The sequence below is a fragment of the Mirounga angustirostris genome, unplaced genomic scaffold (assembly GCF_029215605.1).
Source record: "Mirounga angustirostris isolate CCGP_5_RB_7025 unplaced genomic scaffold, mMirAng1.0.hap1 SCAF_13, whole genome shotgun sequence".
Classification (NCBI taxonomy): domain Eukaryota; kingdom Metazoa; phylum Chordata; class Mammalia; order Carnivora; family Phocidae; genus Mirounga; species Mirounga angustirostris.
In genome coordinates this window covers 78,686,271-78,704,254 of record NW_026991721.1, presented here as the reverse complement: position 1 = coordinate 78,704,254, position 17,984 = coordinate 78,686,271, and the positions used below count along the sequence as shown (strand labels likewise).

The 17,984-nt window shown below is 36.0% G+C and overlaps 1 protein-coding gene across 6 annotated transcripts in view; it reads right to left on the bottom strand.

Annotated features, from left to right (window-relative positions):
* The window catches only part of ARHGAP42 (Rho GTPase activating protein 42), a 319,552-nt gene that overhangs the window by 213,483 nt on the left and 88,085 nt on the right, over nucleotides 1-17,984 (bottom strand). For 5 of the 6 annotated variants that reach the window (XM_064577200.1, XM_064577196.1, XM_064577197.1 and 2 more), the window contains exon 3: nucleotides 9,109-9,170. The exons of the other annotated variant lie outside the window; for it this stretch is intronic. In XM_064577200.1, the coding sequence (XP_064433270.1) occupies nucleotides 9,109-9,170 (62 nt within the window). The remainder of the gene's footprint in view (nucleotides 1-9,108; nucleotides 9,171-17,984) is intronic. 6 annotated transcript variants of the gene reach the window in all.

The window sequence follows — 17,984 nt, the reverse complement described above, 5'->3', positions numbered from 1 at the left end:
CATACAGTCAAGGTTAATCTTAAAAAAGAATAGAGAGATCTTGGGAAATAGGAAAATATAAAGAATGGATGCCTACTATCATTTATTCATTTAAAATCTTTAAATCTAGGAATTTGATATATACCCATGAAATACCACCGTGAGAATGGCATCAATCACACACACATACACAAAAATCATATCCAGATATTACTGAAACTGATATACCAAAATACAAATACATTTTTAAATCTGCACCAGCTAATTTACCTTGGCTGACGGCTAGCCATGACAGCAAGACCCAAGCATACAAACCTTAATTTTACTCTGGAAAATACAACCTTCTTTTCAACAATCCTTTTTCAAGAGCTAATAAGGAACGAGACCACTGAGTCTCAGATTTATCTCTTTTATTCCCCTTTCTTATACTTTGGGGTAGAAACTTCAATGAGCAACAAAATAACTAAAAAGCCGCCTGCCAGGGTAGGCTTCACTGTCTGGCCACTGATCATACCTAGTAAAAGAAAATTTTAGAATTTTAACAAACATTTCCAGTTAAGTGTCCTAAGTCTTCTTCAGTTTAAAATCAAAAGACATAATTTCCAAGTATGAACACTTTGAAGTATTTTCTGAAATCCTAGCAACTACCCTATTCAAGTCCTTAATACTAAATTAACAAATGTCCTCAAAGAAAGTTTATTTCTCTTACACTCATCCATAATGAACTCAAACAATCTGAGAAATGGTAAATAAGCTGTGATAACTCTCAACAATCACCTTTTCTTTTTCTGTATGTGTTAACTAAACACTACTAAATTTTGGCCAACTAATATGGCCAATATATACATGGAAACACCCAATATACACATTCAGAATACCCAATATATACATGGAAAAAAATACAAAAGAGATCAGGCCTTTGCCCTTGCAGGCCTCTGCTCTTCAATAAAAAAGAGAAGACAGAGGATATGAAAGAATGACTTCCAGTGAGCTGGAAGTCCAAAGATCTGAAAAGGAGTCCTGCATCTTTGCGTCTGTCACTTACTAGTGGTATGTACTACCTTGAGTAACTCATTTGCAGTCTGAGCTCAGTTTCAGGTTGCGGTAAAGATAAAAGTGTACATAAAAGTACTTTGCACACTTTAAAAAATACACATGAGTACTAGGACTGTTATCAATAAAAAATTAAATCCACTAGTGTTGCAGTCATGCTGAATTGTGTGTGATCTGCCACCTCTCAATTCTACCTTAGTATTTCACCAAATAATGGGAAATCATAGGAAACCTCTGCAATTCAATAAATGTGAAAATCAGAACTTTGAACATGGAGAACACTGAGATGGCTTATTTTTTTAGATTTCAGGTGAAATCACTATATAAAAATGTTGGTGTATAGGCCAGCATACCTAAAGTTTGTTTCTAATAAAAGTTAACCTAAATATACCAGAAATATAATCAATACTCATGCATGTAGAATGTTGGCTACCATGCTTCATTTATCTGAGACAAAAAAAAAAAAAAAAAAAACTAATTGGATGAATGGATAAAGAAGATGCGGTATATATATACAATGGAATATTATGCAGCCATCAAAAAAGTGAAATCTTGCCATTTGCAATGACGTGGATGGAACTAGAGGGTATTATGCTAAGCAAAGTAAGTCAATCAGAGAAAGACAAGTATCATATGATCTCACTGATACGAGGAATTTGAGAAAAAAGACAGAGGATCATACGGGAAGGAAGGGAAAAATGAAACAAGATGAAACCAGACAGGGAGACAAACCGTAAGAGACTCTTAATCTCAGGAAACTCACTTAGGGTTGTTGGAGTGGAGGGGCGTGGGAGGGATGGGGTGGCTGGGGGATGGATGCTGGGGAGGGTAAGTATTATGGTGAGCGTTGTGAATTGTGTAAGAGTGCTGAATCACAGACCTGCACCCCTGAAACAAATAATACATTATATGTTAATAAAAAAATTTAAAAAAAAACTAATTGGACTTAGTATATAACAGTACCAATGCCCAGAAACTCAAGGATAATCAACATCACCTACTGATGGCATATGAGCAATGCAAACATTTATGTCAAAAGGTTAAACAAAGGAAATCATCTTTAATCAAGAAAAATAAGGACATGAAATTTTTGAAATTTAAAACATTCTCCAATTCCATGAATCCTTGGTTCAAAGATGGTGATGAGGGTAGTGGGTGGGGGATGGGACTTAAATAGGTTTAGTGCATATTTTTGACTCCCACATGCCAAAATCTGATGTGGAAAATGTCAACTGATTGATGGGCTCAGTTTTTGCTGAAATATATGCATGAAATATGATGAAATTATGATGAGATTTTAAAATACAAAAAATTTGAAAAAATAATCTAATTTCAAAATTTATAATGCCTGTGTTCTTCCCTCATTTTGTAAGATATTAAAATAATATACCTAAAACACTTACCAGAGCATCTCACATACTGTATTAACAATACGTGTTTGCTATTGTTATTACACAATTTTTAATTAAAATAGAGTCTTCGTTTGTAACATTATGGATTATGTGAAGGCTGTGGAACCCAACAGCCTGGGTTTAAATCCTCGCAGTACCACTTATTGGCTATGTGTCTTTGAGACTATTCTTTAAAATGGGTGTATTAATAGCATACACCTCAGAGGGTTGCTGAAAACAGATTAGTTAAAAATATAAAAAGCAACTACAGCAAAGCCAGGTACCTTGAAAACCCTCCAGGTTAGTTATTATCTATAGCAGTGCCTCCCAGTAGAAATATAATACAAACCACATAAAAACTAACACACTTCAGGTGCTCAATAGCCACATATGACAAGTGTCTAATGTATTAGGCGTCACATATTTTTTAAATATCTTGAGACTCAAGACAGCTCAAAATCTTGTATCAATAACCAAGTAATTCACATTTCTGACACATATATTCTTTTTAATAAAGATCTAATTTTGTTAGAACATAAATAAAGATCACTTTTTATTTCATCCCCTATTAATCCTTATGTTGGACTGCTTATACTTAAAAAAAATGTAAGAAAGGAAAATAGAGGTTTTAATACTCTTATAAAAGAAACAGCTGTTAAGGTTGTAAACTTCCACTCCCAGCCCTTCATGATTTTTTTTGTTCCGAAGTAATACCCAGACACGTAGCCCATTTCAGGAAAGTACTTCTATTACCCGAGTATAAAAAAAGTATATATATAAAAAAAAATCTGAGCACTGAATAGATGGGTGTTAAGGAGGGCATGGAGCACTGGGTATTACACGCAAACAATGAATCATGGAACACTGCATCAAAAACTAATGATGTACTGTTGGTGACTAACATAACATAATAATAAAAAAAAAGAAAGAAAGAAAAAAGAAAGAATATAAATCCTGGGAAACCTAAAGCAAAATTTATAACTTACACACCGGTCAAATGTGAATGTTGTGGGTGATAATGGTTAAAAAAAATAGTTTCTTAAGTTAATCAAAATGGAAACTAGAAGAAATAAGTTCATCTGTATAAATTTTTCAAGATAAACATTAGCTGAAATATTCTGAAGCTGAGGCTTCTTCAATTGGTGACAAGGATACAGCTAAGAAAAAAAAAAAATCTATATTGCTACATACACACTCCACATGTGTCAAAGTTAGGGACTCAGAGTACCCAAAAAGTAAGGGGCCCAGGGGAAGGGAAAGAGGAGCAGCATAGGGTAGATCAGATAATTTGGACCCTCCATCCTGAAGAACCCTGCAGTCACTGGGTCCACATCCTACACCTTTCTATTTATTATCATCCCCCATCTCTGTTATAAGCCAAGTGAATAAATGGGACTTTGAGTAAGCTGTCCAAACAGCTTTCTCCTGGTTCTCCTATTGATCTAAATCTCCTTTGTTGATTCTACCTCATCTGACCAAAGTCTGGACTCAAAGCACCTCAGCACTCAATCCTCCCACCTTTTCTCTTCTGTCTATATACTCATAGACCAAGTGATCTCATACATTCCCATAGCCTTAAATTCCCTCTACATGTTGACAACTTCAAAATTTATGTGTTCCCCTGAACTCCAGCCTCATATATGTAGATGCTCCCTAGACAAGGCTACTTAGATACCCAGTAGGCATCTAAATAGATTCAAAATTTAACTATTTTTTCCATCGTTTTCTTCATCTCAGTAAGCAGCAGGATCTCCTATCAGCTACATTATTTTTCTTTTTAGCTCTCACCACCACCAGAAATAATTTGTTTAATGTCTGCCCAGTAGAATGCAAGCTGCATGAGAGCAGATATTTAAGGGGCACTCACTTAGGCTGTATGGAAAATGCAGACCCCCAGGGGAGTAAATGGGCTCAAGTCTGAATGACAAGATGGAACCAGTCTTTTTTTTTTTTTTTTTTAAGATTTTATTTATTTATTTGACAGAGAGAGAGGGAACACAAGCAGGGGGAGTGGAAGAGGGAGAAGCAGGCTCCCCGCTGAGCAGGGAGCCCGACGCGGGGCTAGATCCCAGGACCCTGGGATCATGACCTGAGCCGAAGCAGACACTTAACGACTGAGCCACCCAGGCACCCCAAGATGGAACCAGTCTTGAGAGGATATGGATCAGGACAAGGCAGAGGAAAGCTGTTCAAGGCAGAGGAAAGGACAAATGCAAAGGTCTAAGTCCAAAAGAAGCTGTACATTAAGGGGAGTAGAAAGAAAGCCAGTGGGGAGAGAGAACAGGGAACAAGAGGGTGAGTATTGAGAAGGAAAGAATGATGGGTAGAGTATGGTTCCAGGGATTCAGGAAGAGGGAATGTCAAGCCCAAAAGCCTAAAGAGTCAAATTCAGTATTTCAATACAAATAACAAGAAAGAGGTTACCCAGATCTCTTTCAGAAGGCCTCAAATAAGCATTTCATGTTTCCCTAGGGTGTTATCTTGGTATGTTAGTATTTATTCAAATTAATTTTGAACAGCCTGGACTAAAATGATAGTGTGTGCATAGCCAAGTTAGCTGTGATGTGAAGTAAACAGCAGTTCCTATAGTGGTATGGAAGCTGAAGAGACCTTACCACAAAGTTTATATGGCTTAGATGACACTCCTTGTGCTGGGGACAGACCGAGAGTCTATAACAGGACATCTGATCTACAGCATCTCTAATCATTTAAGTGCTGCATCCTATGGGGAAAAATTCTAACATTTGACTAAAGATGCACTAAAAAAAAAAAAGAACCCATGTCACTGATCAATACCAATATCCTCACTGTAAGTAATAAGCATTTTACTAAGGTCATTACAAAGGACTATTAAATTACTTCTTGTAGTTGTATCATTAAAAGCTGTTCCTGCATAGCCACATGATGGCAGATGTCAGTCAAGCTGCAAAAAATTTATCCTGGAGGACGGTTTTTCCAGCAAGAAGTATGAGACAGGATAAACTATACACTCAAAAGTTTCTGAAATGGGTATTTCTTATCACTGTCTCTGAGTCACTTTGTTGTTGAATTAAAACTATGCATTTTTAGTTGGCTTTAGCAGAATTTTTTAATTCAATACTTCAAGTTAGTAAGGAACTAAAAAAGAGGCCCCATTTCTTCAAAAAGCAAATCAATATTTCTTTGGGCTTTTTTTCTGCAAACAATCTTTAGGCTACCTAGATGATGTACTCATCTTACTAAGTATGGTAAATCACTGAAAACAAGAGAATTTGTTTAAACTGTTAGGTGTCTGGGGCGCCTGGGTGGCTCAGTCGGTTAAGCGACTGCCTTCGGCTCAGGTCATGATCCTGAAGTCCCGGGATAGAGTCCCGCATAGGGCTCCCTGCTCGGCGAGGAGCCTGCTTCTCCCTCTGACCCTCCCCCCTCTCATGTGCTCTCTCTCTCTCTCATTCTGTCTCAAATAAATAAATAAAATCTTTAAAAAAAAATATTAAACTGTTAGGTGTCTTCTATCATCTTCTTGAGATTTTATTTTTGCTTAGTCGCTGTTCTAACATACTTAGATTTTGGTCAAATTCAATTAATATATAATAAATCAAGACTTATCCCTGAAAAAACATAATCATTTTTCAATTACAGAACTCCTTTATACTCTTAGTACACTTAAAATATTCTACTTCCTAAATGAAGTACAAATTTTTAAAAGAGAAATTCTTCAGCACATTTTGGCAAAATCTGCTACCAGCTATACCTTTGGTTGTAGTAACATCATGTGACTGGAAGTGATACCCCAATACTTAGACTGTATGTTTAATAATTACTTTTATATAATCTCTGTGGACATGTAATCCATTAGGCTTTTATCTATAGATTTTTCTTCATTATTTTGCATTCTTTATTTCAGATCTTCCCTGAAACAACAGCTAAGGCAATCAAAACCTGCAATATGACTTCACTCATGAATGCAGAATCTCCTCCTTGCCCCAACATGAGAAATATGGCTGAAGGCAGGAATGAAGATCTTTGAAACACTAAGTGTTAGCATTTCAATCTCTATTTCCACTGTCTATAAGACACTCTACCACATTCCCTGGCCATTTCTTCTCATTGGTCTTTGTCCTTTATTCAGTTATCATTTTGGATGACCTCAAGATTCTGTTCATAAAACATCCAAATCTATGAGCTCAGCCTTCTTGATTCCTAAGGTCTGTCTCCCTCCTTAGCCACATCTTAATTTCATTACTATCTGGACCAGCTCCACTGCCAAATTCAGCATGTTTCCACTCCCACTCCTGATCACAACATCCTTGTCTCAGGATTTCTTTTATTGCTAGTGAACCGTCAACATAGTGCAGTAGTAATGCTTGTCCTCTCTGCTTTCTAAAGCCATCAGTCACCTCCTGCCTCAGCTATCGCTATAATCAGTCAAGACCCATTTTCATATTACACAAACCCATGTGCCTATAATCGAGCACATCCTCTGTGCCCACCACTTGAATCTGACCTCCTACCTCTTCTTACTGCTCAGTCCATGACTCTGGGTATTGTTAGAAAAATCTATGAAGGCATGGCAATTAGTCTTTCCTTGACATTATTTATGATGTCTACCTTTAATGGCTCATTATCACTAACCCATAGGCCCTTTTCTCTTACATAACCTGCTCTTGGCTTTCTAAACTATTTCTATAAACTCCTCCTATAGCAGATGACCACTCCTTCCTGGCACTATTATCCCCTGTCCAAAAAATTTACTGTCTAATGTTCTATATTTTAACTGATGCTCTTTCTTTCCTCCCAGCTCAGAGGAAGAGCCTTTCCCCTGGTGTCTACAGGTTTCCTCAATGCTGTAAGAACATTTCTTTGGTTCTTTTTACTCCTGCAAACTACAACACACTTTCCCATATTCTTTCAATACATTTTCTAAAATTATAGACCATGATAGTTGGCTTATCATTCTCCCAAACTACTTGCACAGGATTTGAGTAACAACCTCACTCAAACTGGAACCATATATTCCCCTGGCTTCCACACCATTTACAACTCTATTTTTACATTTCCCTAACCACTTTTTTCCATTCTCATCATCAGCTCCTCTCTGGGCCGTAAGGCACCTCCTACTCACATCTCCCCATCGAACTTGGACTTCTATCGCATAGTTCATAGAACTGGAGTAAGGATTATGCATAAAGCACTTGAAAGTGTACTATTTAGTCTTAAGACTCCAATCAAACTTACCTCCACAAAAAAGCATTCTCTGACCTCCCCAGAAAGGGTCAGTCTCCCATAATGGCTTATATGTATCTAACACAGATTACACTGTATGGCTATTTATCTGCTACTGGGACCAGACCATGGTACCACGATGTTTCCTAAGAAAATATAGTCACCCCTGACACCCCCACCTTATCTATCTCTCACAGGGCCACCAAATTAATCTTTCCTAAATCCCATATTGATTCTCCCATTCTTTTCAGAAACTAACAATTTTGCCTTCCTGTAACACACACCAAAACTTTTTAGCCCAGCTCTTAAACCCCATATATGGCTAAAACTACCAATCTTCTAATACCATCTAAGAACCATCCATTTGTCTTATTCTAAAAATATATACAGTACTTTCTCCCACCTGGTGGCCTCTACTCAAGTTCACTTATATGACTGCTAAGTGATAGTTGTGTGATTCTTCTTTAGCTCAGGCATTTTTCCCTGAGTCAAGGCCATCCTCCTGAAACTACTCTCCTTATCCAGTTAGCAGAATGACACTACATTTAATCCACATTGAATACATAGGTGTATATATAATTCCCCAAAAGAATGGTCAAGCCAGTGATAAAGATGACATTTTAAACAAGTCTGAAACCCTCACTATAAGTGACAAATAACATCTTTATTACCATCAACGTTTATGCCAGGTGCTGCTACAAATGCTTTACGATGATCCTATGGGATGTGTACTACATTTTTCCCATATACAAATGGGAAGCCAGGGACACAGAGGCCTTCACAGATACTTGAACAAAATGGGTACAAAATTATATTGGTAAATGAATAAATGTATTACTAATAACTATGCTCTGACGCTGTCATATAAATGAATCTCTTAACCTACAATGTTTCCCCACTCTTCCCAGCCAAGCAAAATCCTCCCAGCCTTTCAGACACAACAGAAATGTCACCTTTTAAAGAAAGTCTCCTCAAAACTTGAAAGAAAGAAAGAAAGAAAGAAAGAAAGAAAGAAAGAAAAAGAAAGAAAGAAAGAAAGAAAAGAAAAGAAAAGAAAAGAAAAGAAAAGAAAAGAAAAGAAAAGTTAGTCTCCTGTTAACACCCCGGCAAAATTATTTGCTCCTTCTATGAATTGTCTTTAATACCTAGAATGTATCTTTATTATAACACTGAAGGTTTTTTTTGAAGTTTACTCAGTTAGAATGGGTTTACAATGACAATTCAATATTTTTAATTCTTGAAAGAACTAACTGGAAAGCAAAGTGAATTAATTTACATCTGATGAACAAATGAAATAAACAGAAATGGTATATATCTCATTGGCAATAATTGATAATCATACTCCGAAATCTTTTCTGTAACATTTAGTACATCTATCACATTATAAGGTCTGGTATAGTTAAGTCTAATTCAGAAGGTTCAGTCTTTCTTTTAATATGTCCAAACAAAGCAAACTTAAAAAAATGGGGAACAGACTTACCAGTCTCCTCCTTTCTTCTTCTACTGCAATGAGTAACCTTGCAAATTCCTTTAATGACTGAGCTATTTAGAAGATTAAAAAAAAAAAAAGCATTAACCTCTTTTCATTGCTAATATCTAATTGCACAGGAATAAACATTACAGTGAAGCTGATTATAAATGTGTATATATACTTTGGTTTTACACTTCTATACGCATAGATCAGTATACACAGTAGGATCTCAATGACTAATAGCTATAGATAACAGATATTTGCACACTGCAAATTAAAGTCTAGCACACACAAAGTATATTTTTTCTTCAAAGACACTAGGGAGATACAGTTTATGTATGTAATGTATAAAACTTAAATTAATAAATAAAAGTTTACTACTGAAATTGCTTCTAAACAGAATCCTACAAATAATGAATATATTAAATCTCTAAGAGGCAATAAATCCAGTACTATTTAGATGCACTTAGTATCAGCCAGTCATGCAACATCTCCCACTGACTTCTGTCTAGAAGCTCAACAGTTATAGATACTTAAACTAGATTCTGTATTCTGTATTACTCCAATATCAAGGTAGTTTAGACTGTGAGTCATCAATGTGGCCAGAAGGACTACCAGCATCAGCATTTGGGGAGTTTGTTAGAAATATAGATTCAGGCCTCACCCCAGAATCTGCATTTTTATAAGATCCTCGGGTGATCCATTTGCATACTGAAGTTGAGAAGCATTGATTTACTTTTTTTCTTCTTTTTTTTTTAAGTTTTATTTAAATTCCAGTTAACATACAGTGTAATATTAGTTTCAGGTGCACAATTTATTGATTCAACACTTACATACAACACCTGGTGCTCATTACAAGTTCAGACAGCTCTCTAAAGCAGAGCTTCTCCCTAGTTAGGTGGAAGAAGGACTGCTTTACAGAGCTATCACAACTCCTATTGCTCTGGCTTGGGACAAGTATCAAATACTCAGAAACACTGGGAGAATAAACCAAAAAATAAATTGGGACTTACAATAGCGTATTCTTTAAAAATGCATAGTCCCAAATGGCAATTGTGAAACAGTAATTCATCCACGTCAATTTCTATATCTTATACTTAACATAACTAAAGTTGGAATGTTTTGATTACAAAACTAACAAAACAAATAATGCAAATGAATGCAAAAATTATTTTTATTTAAGCTTTGAACCTTCCCTTCTATGTCTTTATTCTTTTTTTTTTTTTTTAAAGATTTTATTTATTTATTTGACAGAGAGATGGACAGAAGAGCACAAGCAGAGGGAGTGGCAGAGGGAGAGGGAGAAGCAGGCTCTGCACTGAGCAGGGAACCCGATGCGGGACTCGATCCCAGGACCCTGAGATCATGACCTGAGCCGAAGGCAGACACTTAACCATCTGAGCCACCCAGGCACCCTCTATGTCTTTATTCTTTAGGCTCCCTACCATTTCCTTCCTACCCATACTAATATTAAAAACAGTCTGTAAGAAGAAGTCCAGTAAGTCTGGCATAAAGCCTACAATAAAGGCAGGTAAGTGAGGAAAATAAATCAAGAGTCTCAGAACTTATTAAGAAAAAGAATGTTTTCCATTCAAGAATTTGAAATTACAATCTAGGTTTTTTCCCTCCACTCTTTAAAACTACTAGGCTTATGCTAACTAACCTGGTTTGAAATACTATCCCTATGATTACTTCACATTGGATTTTTTTCACAGTTGCCAAAAGAGAAATCAAAGGATTATCTGGGAGACTCAGATTAATCTGATAAACACATTAATGACCTTAGAGGAAATACAATTTTTTTTAATTTAGAAAAATGAGATTTTAATCTCTACAAAAATAACAGTATCAATGCTACAATACAACACAGTTGTGACAACAGTAAGTTGAAGAGAAAAACATTTTACAAATATACAAAAAGTTTTAACTGGAGTATATAATAGAATATTAAATTTTTATACTTTGGGTAAATAAAGCATTCCATCATCCTGGCAACTATCTTGCCACTAAAGAGCTCTATTGGTAAGCCTGAAGAAAAAAAAGTCAATAAAATCTTGGACAATGGAACGCATTATGTTGACATGCCTACAGAGAAAGAAACCAAGAGATAAATCAGTTTGGACTACAAGAATTGGAGGCAGCAGGTACTCCTGAAGATGAGAAAATAAGAGGTGAAAGAAAGTTGATAGTCAGTTTAAAGTCTGTATAAAAAGCACTTTAACCCCAGATTTCAAACTCAATGCCTCCCAAACTTTTTAATTTAAAACAAAACAAAACAATCAAACAAAAAACCAACTACCCTCATATGCTTCTTTTATGGGAAGCTGCTGGATAAGGCACTCTAACAAAACATGGGAATAAACCAAGAAAAGAGGATATGGGACCTAGAAGTAGAAGATCCAATATAGCATAGGAGCAAATGAAATTCTTATGTCAACAGAGAGATATTGCAGGTCAACTGCTGTGCAAAAGGTTCAAAGATCTTATCCAGACTGGAGCAATAGGTTACAGACCAGGAAATGTCTCCAGAGAATAAAAGTAGATCTGATCAATAACCTGATGTATCTGAATGTAATAAAAGGAAATTTATACTCTTTTAAAAGAAAATTCAAAGGCAATTATTAACTCCTGGGAAAACAGTTATATAAGTAGCACCATCAAAATAAATGAAATAACTCAGTTGTAGTACATACAAAGTCATCATGATATAAACGTAACAGTATAAAATGAAAAGAGGGTATCTAAGACTGGGGAAAAAGTCAAGTGTTAGCAAGATAATTATGGTCTTGAAAGAAACAGAAGAAATGGCTAAAAGTTCAAAGTGGTCTTTGTGAGTAGTTAAGTCTGCTAAGGACTTGTAAGATGAGAGGCTGCTAGTTTTTAAGCCTAATAAAAATTTTTACCTTTTTTTAAATAATGAAAAATAAAACATGCTATAAATGCTTTATTTTCCCACTAGACTTAATTTTAGGAGGCTAAATGCACATACTAATTTTCCCAAAGAATTAAGTAAATATCTAGCACATAGAAGCCTGACAAGGTTTTTTACTTTTGTTTTTGTTTTTGTTTTTTTGACAACAGGTATTTTTGGAATAAATGAAGACATAGCTTGATTTAGAGTGTCAGGAAAACACAACCCAGGAGGCAACCACTGTCTCATGGAGTAGTGTCCTAGAAGTAGTCCCAGGAGCATCATCCCATAACAACTTGGAAGTCCACAGGCTTCCCCAAGTAACTACTACTTCAAGAGTAAATCGTGCAGATGCCTTAAGTTAGATTTTGGTTTTAAGTGAAGAAACTCAGATTCTCATTTTGATACTGTTGTACCTCTTTGTCTAAAAATTAATGATGCTGTTTCCTGCTTAACTTGAATAGTTTTCTGGTCTGTTTCCCATATAAATACTATTTATAGACTCAGTACAATAATAGTTTATTATAATGAGAACGTCTGAGGAGAAAAATTTGAACATGCAAAAGCAATTGCATGTCTGGTTCCTCACAACAAAAACTACTCTCCCTCCAGCAGTTTTCTGGGTCTGCCCCAATTTGAGAGTAAGTTTTGTTTCTTCTTTTTCTTTTGTTGATTTTTCAGGGAAATTACTTCAATTATTATCTGAATGTAATAAAAGGAAATTTATATAGTATAGTCTTTATATAGTATTTGTTCTTTATATAGTATAGTCTCAGTTCCATAAAAGTATGTTTCTTAGTCCAAATGAAGATACTCATGTTTGTCATTTGTCCTACACGGAAATGAACAGCCAGGAACATCATTTCATCAAACAGTAATAGCAACCTACTTTTTCAACCCATATCTAATGCTTTCCCCTAAGTCTTTTTATTAATAGTTCCTCTAAGTTTTGCATTAATAGCTTACAAAGCACAGGACAACACAGGAAGAAAACAGGAATTAACAATCCTATAAAGCAGGTATAAAATAATTCAAAGTATTGTATAAACTGGGTTTTAGGGCAAAGGGCAAAGGACTGATAACCAGTGACTTCCTAGCCTGGCCTATGCTCAAAATCTAAAGGAGCCTCTGACACAGTCAGATAGATCCAAGCTGCCTAATGTACCCCAGCAACTCCTCTGAGATGAGAAGCCAGTATTAGAATTTCTGGTGCCCAGGACCAACAAATGCCTTAAGAGAACATGAAAACTCATAGAGAGTCTAGTCCCCACCGACCTTGGGCACAAAACATACAAAATAACTCCTCCAGCACCCATCTCAGTGATGTTGACTCCTTGAGCAATTTCTTCTAAGACTTTACTTAAGTAAAATCCAAAAATATTTTTATTACATGCAAATTCTAATACCCAAATACTTTCTTTTATAAGCAACTATATGTGATGTTCCATACCTTGTTTATCAATGTTAATATTTACATAAATAACCATTTCATTATCTGATTTTGGGGATCCAGACTAACATCAAATTTAATAGCTGGTCTTGCAATTTTAGATTCTCCCCATACATAGTTGGTATGACAGGAGCTTGATTAAGTGACAGCAATATCCCAAAAACAATATTTAATACACAGTGAGCTTTAAATAGATGTTCATTAAATGAATTAATGAGTTTAATAATACATTTCCACAATCTATTTGCTATATACAGAGAAACATACCAACTCATATTCTAGGCTTCATAAAATTATTTTGAAAAGGATAAGCCAGATACTTTGGAAAATTATGTTAGCTATCCCCATTCTTGCCACCTGCATGAAATTTTCCTGGCTGTATTCACCAGTAATAATCTTTCCCCTTCCTGACCATCTGGATCATGAGATTACTGGAGAGCAATCAAAATCAGTTTCATATATAGATGTTAACTTTCCAACAAATTATTGAGGTTAAGAATATTGTTAAATCTTCCCTTTTCATCTGTCCAATGTGATGTTGGAAAAACACTTGGAACAATAGGAATTTATTATTCAGGTGTATTTATGACAGGTCCCAAGAGTAAAAACATTCAAAAAGACAACTGCTGAAATATATCTACACAGTGAGGAAGTCGGATCATGGCTTCTATATTTACTAATATCATAAATTCTAAAACATTCCTGAACTGTCTAAAATATCTACTTCCTAACTCAATCTTTTCAGCAGCCTTAACTTCACCAGACTATTTTTGAGTATGGGAAACCTGGTTAGTGCTTAGAAGTAAAAATGAGAAAGAATAAAGAAAATTACTCCCTGTTCATTGTTGACATGACTCCATTACTGTAAGTACTAAGCATTATACTATTAAAGGTTTCAACAATTGATCTGCTTGAGCTTTAAAGATTTCACAACTCAGAGAATTGAGAAAGCATGTCTCTCTCATACCCAACCAATATTTATATCATAATCAGATAATGATATGTTAAATATTTCTCCCAGGAGTCTTTTTTCTCAAACCTAAGTAGCATAAATACATACCCAAAGAGAACTACAGATCGCAAATTCAGTCACATATACAATTATGTCAGCAACACATTTTTTACTTATTAAGTGAGCAAATCAACTATGACATTCAGATTTGCTGATGAATAGGGGAGAACTGAGTTAGCAGTAGGATTTAGACTTGGTTAAATCTCAAGGAAAACATAAAAACCTATAGAAGTCTATAGAAGCCAGACTGAACCCATGTAATCATTTTAGAAGTCCAGATAATGTTCCAACAGTCACTCTACTATTCTATCTGGGTGGACGACGTAGGCTATCAAGGTCTTTCTTAGTATCCTTCTGGCAATGACTTTTTTCCACAGGGATAGGAGAAAAGCAGTATAATACTAAGGATATGAGGATATGAGCCAGAGCAAGTGAATTCATCATATGCTTCTAGATCTGGCCACATTGAAAAAAATAAAAGTGGAATCAGTATACACAGCCAAGTGATACTCAGCAGTACATTATGAAGCATGCAATGGTCTAACAGGGCATCACATCAGCAGTTCATGCCCGGAACTCCCACTGAGGAAGTTTTAATTATTTGAACATCTAGAAGATCAAAGATAGCACAGTAACTGAATAGCAAGCTTTGGTTCAGGAACAATTTAACTCATAAACAAAGCAAGAAGCAGGATCATTGTGGTATGCCTGAAAAAGAAAACAGACAGCGAAATACAAAAAGTGACACCAATTCTCCACACAGTATCAAGTAGATATTGTGCATCTTTTTAACAATTAACACCCCCACTTGATGGGCTGCCTACTGTAATACTGAACATTATTAGCAACCACAAACTCTTGTTATTTTTGGGGAGCCACAACATCAAATAAGATTGTTCCACTCTATTTGTGGCTTCAGGCTCCATGAATGCCTAGTTACAAAGCCAATAAATTGCTTCTTAAACCAAAAGGAAAAAAAAAAAAAATCACAGGCCTACTGCTGAATGCTGATAGGTCACTGTACCCAAGTACTCAGAGGCACTCAATCTTTCTTCTAACACTTCACAGCCCCTTAGAATCCAAGGTCTCATGAAAACCTAGAAATTCTAGTTATCTTTAAGATAACTAAACCAAGTTCTCCACAACATCCTCCTGGTGGTTAATTTTTTTTTTTTAATTTCCAAACATAAAGAGACTAATATTGAAAACAAATCCCTATAAACTTGTATTTAAATTCTTCTTTCCTGACTTGTTAATTTCAGCCATTCAAAAAAAATGAATTCTTGCCATTTGCAAAGACACGTGGATGGAACTAGAGGGTATTATGCTAAGCGAAATAAGGCCATCAGAGAAAAACAATTATCATATGATTTCATTCATATATGGAATTTAAGAAACATAACAGAGGATCATAGGGGAAGGGAGGGAAAATAAAACAAGATGAAATCAGAGAGGGAGACAAACCATAAGACTCTTAATCATAGGAAACAAACTGAGGGTTGCTGGGGGGTGGGGGGATGGGGTAACTGGGTGATGGACATTAAAGAGGGCACGTGATGTAATGAGAATTGGGTATTATAAAAGACTGATGAATCACTGAATTCTACCTCTGAAACTAATAATACACTATATGTTAATTAATTGAATTTAAAGAAAAGGAAAGAAAAAGAAAAAAAAAATTATTCTTTCATATCCTACCAGTGCACCCCTGTATAGCATTGCATGCAGGTGTGTTAGGCTTCAACAAATATGAGATGTACCAGGTTAGAACATATTAGATATTATTTTAGTAATAAAAACGTATTTGATGTTATAGCATAGTTTGCTAATTAAGCATTAAAGAACAATAAGAAATGCATAGCCTACAAATGAAAAGTCATAAAATTAAATGTTTGTTAAGTTGCCCATGTATTCTGAATAGAGTTAAAAACTGCCACATCTCTGCTTCATCACTTGTCCATTACTATCAACTGTGCCATGTTTGTTCCACCCAGGACAGAGATGCCAATCCTGACTACACAAGACAAAGGGACAGAATCCTCACTCTGGAATTCACAATATCCAGCCATTTCTTTCTACTTTCACTTGCTCCTATTTATCCTCCAACTATACTACCCAGACTCTCTGTTAGAGTTATGGCCAGTAATCTAGTCTCCTTTTAAATCCCCAACTCCCGTTCTTCACGCCTCCCTCCCTCCCTGGGTTCCGACATTCCATATGTCTTCAGGCACTGACTCTATGAACATGGCTTCAACATTGCCCGCCACTGCACATTTCGGCTGAGATTCAGAACTTGTGGTAAGACTGTCAATCTTTCACTCTTTTCTGGCCTAAGGTGATATTCACTCTGGTTTCTCTTATCCTCGCTGGCATAATGGGACTCAAAGAAGAGTGTACCCCTTCTTTCCAGGGGTTTCACCTGTAAAAGAGAGCTACGACAACCACTGCAGATTGTTAGGATTACCTATTGCAACTGAGGAAAATTAGGACTCCAAGGTGAAAAGTCACAATGGAGGCACAGAAGTAATTCTATAGTATCTAATGGCTTTTCCTCCCCAGATTGTTTCTGAATGGAGATAGGGCCTTGTAGTAATAAGTGCTTTGAAACTGCTGAACTACAAAGTAGTTTGAGAGTTCTAGTATACTCATGCGCATACATGCAGGGCATATATGTTATATAATATTAAGGTCAAATTTTGCCAAATGAATACATACAAATATAGAAAGACAGCCTTTCAATTTCACACAATTTCAAAACTTCATTCTAGCTGTTTCTTTGAAGATTTCACACCATCTCGTTACTTCCAATGAATTTCTTCTGAATCAAAAATCTTTCACTCTTGGGAATATATGTTAATATAATAAGTATTATTGTGCATAACACAGTCTCCATGTCACATATTTTTGTTTTCTTTTGAAGCATACATTTTAGAAAACCTGTGCTATTCTGATGTTGTCTTGTTTTGTTGGTTTTTATTTATTTGAGAGAGAGAGCCTGCGTGAGCTAAGGGAGCGGGAGGGGGAGAGGTAGAGAGTCTCCAGCAGACTCCCTGCTAAGTGTGGAGCTGGACGAGGGGCTTGATCTCATGATCCTGAGATTGTGACCTGAGCTGAAGTCAAGAATTGGACACTTAACTGACTGAGCCAGCCAGGCACCCCCCTCTTTTTCTTAAAGATCTAATGTTGCCTTGTTTTATTTTAGTTTTATTGTAGTGTCACCTGACCTGTTTCCCAAAGCCAAAACAACCTCCAATCCAGAAATGTAGACCCCAGTAGGTAGATCACTCAGACTTTGAAGCACCTCTACCAAGAGGCAGAGATGTCACACATACTATCTCATTTAATTCACATAATGGTATGAGGTGATGAGAAAAAGAGTATCAATCACCTGGAGTAACCTTCCCCATGATCTCAAAGCTAGTTAAGTGGAGAAGCAGGTATTTAATTTTGATTGTTTCATTCCAAAGCCTCTTCTATTCCATCAAACCACTATTGCCAAAGGAGGGGAAGAG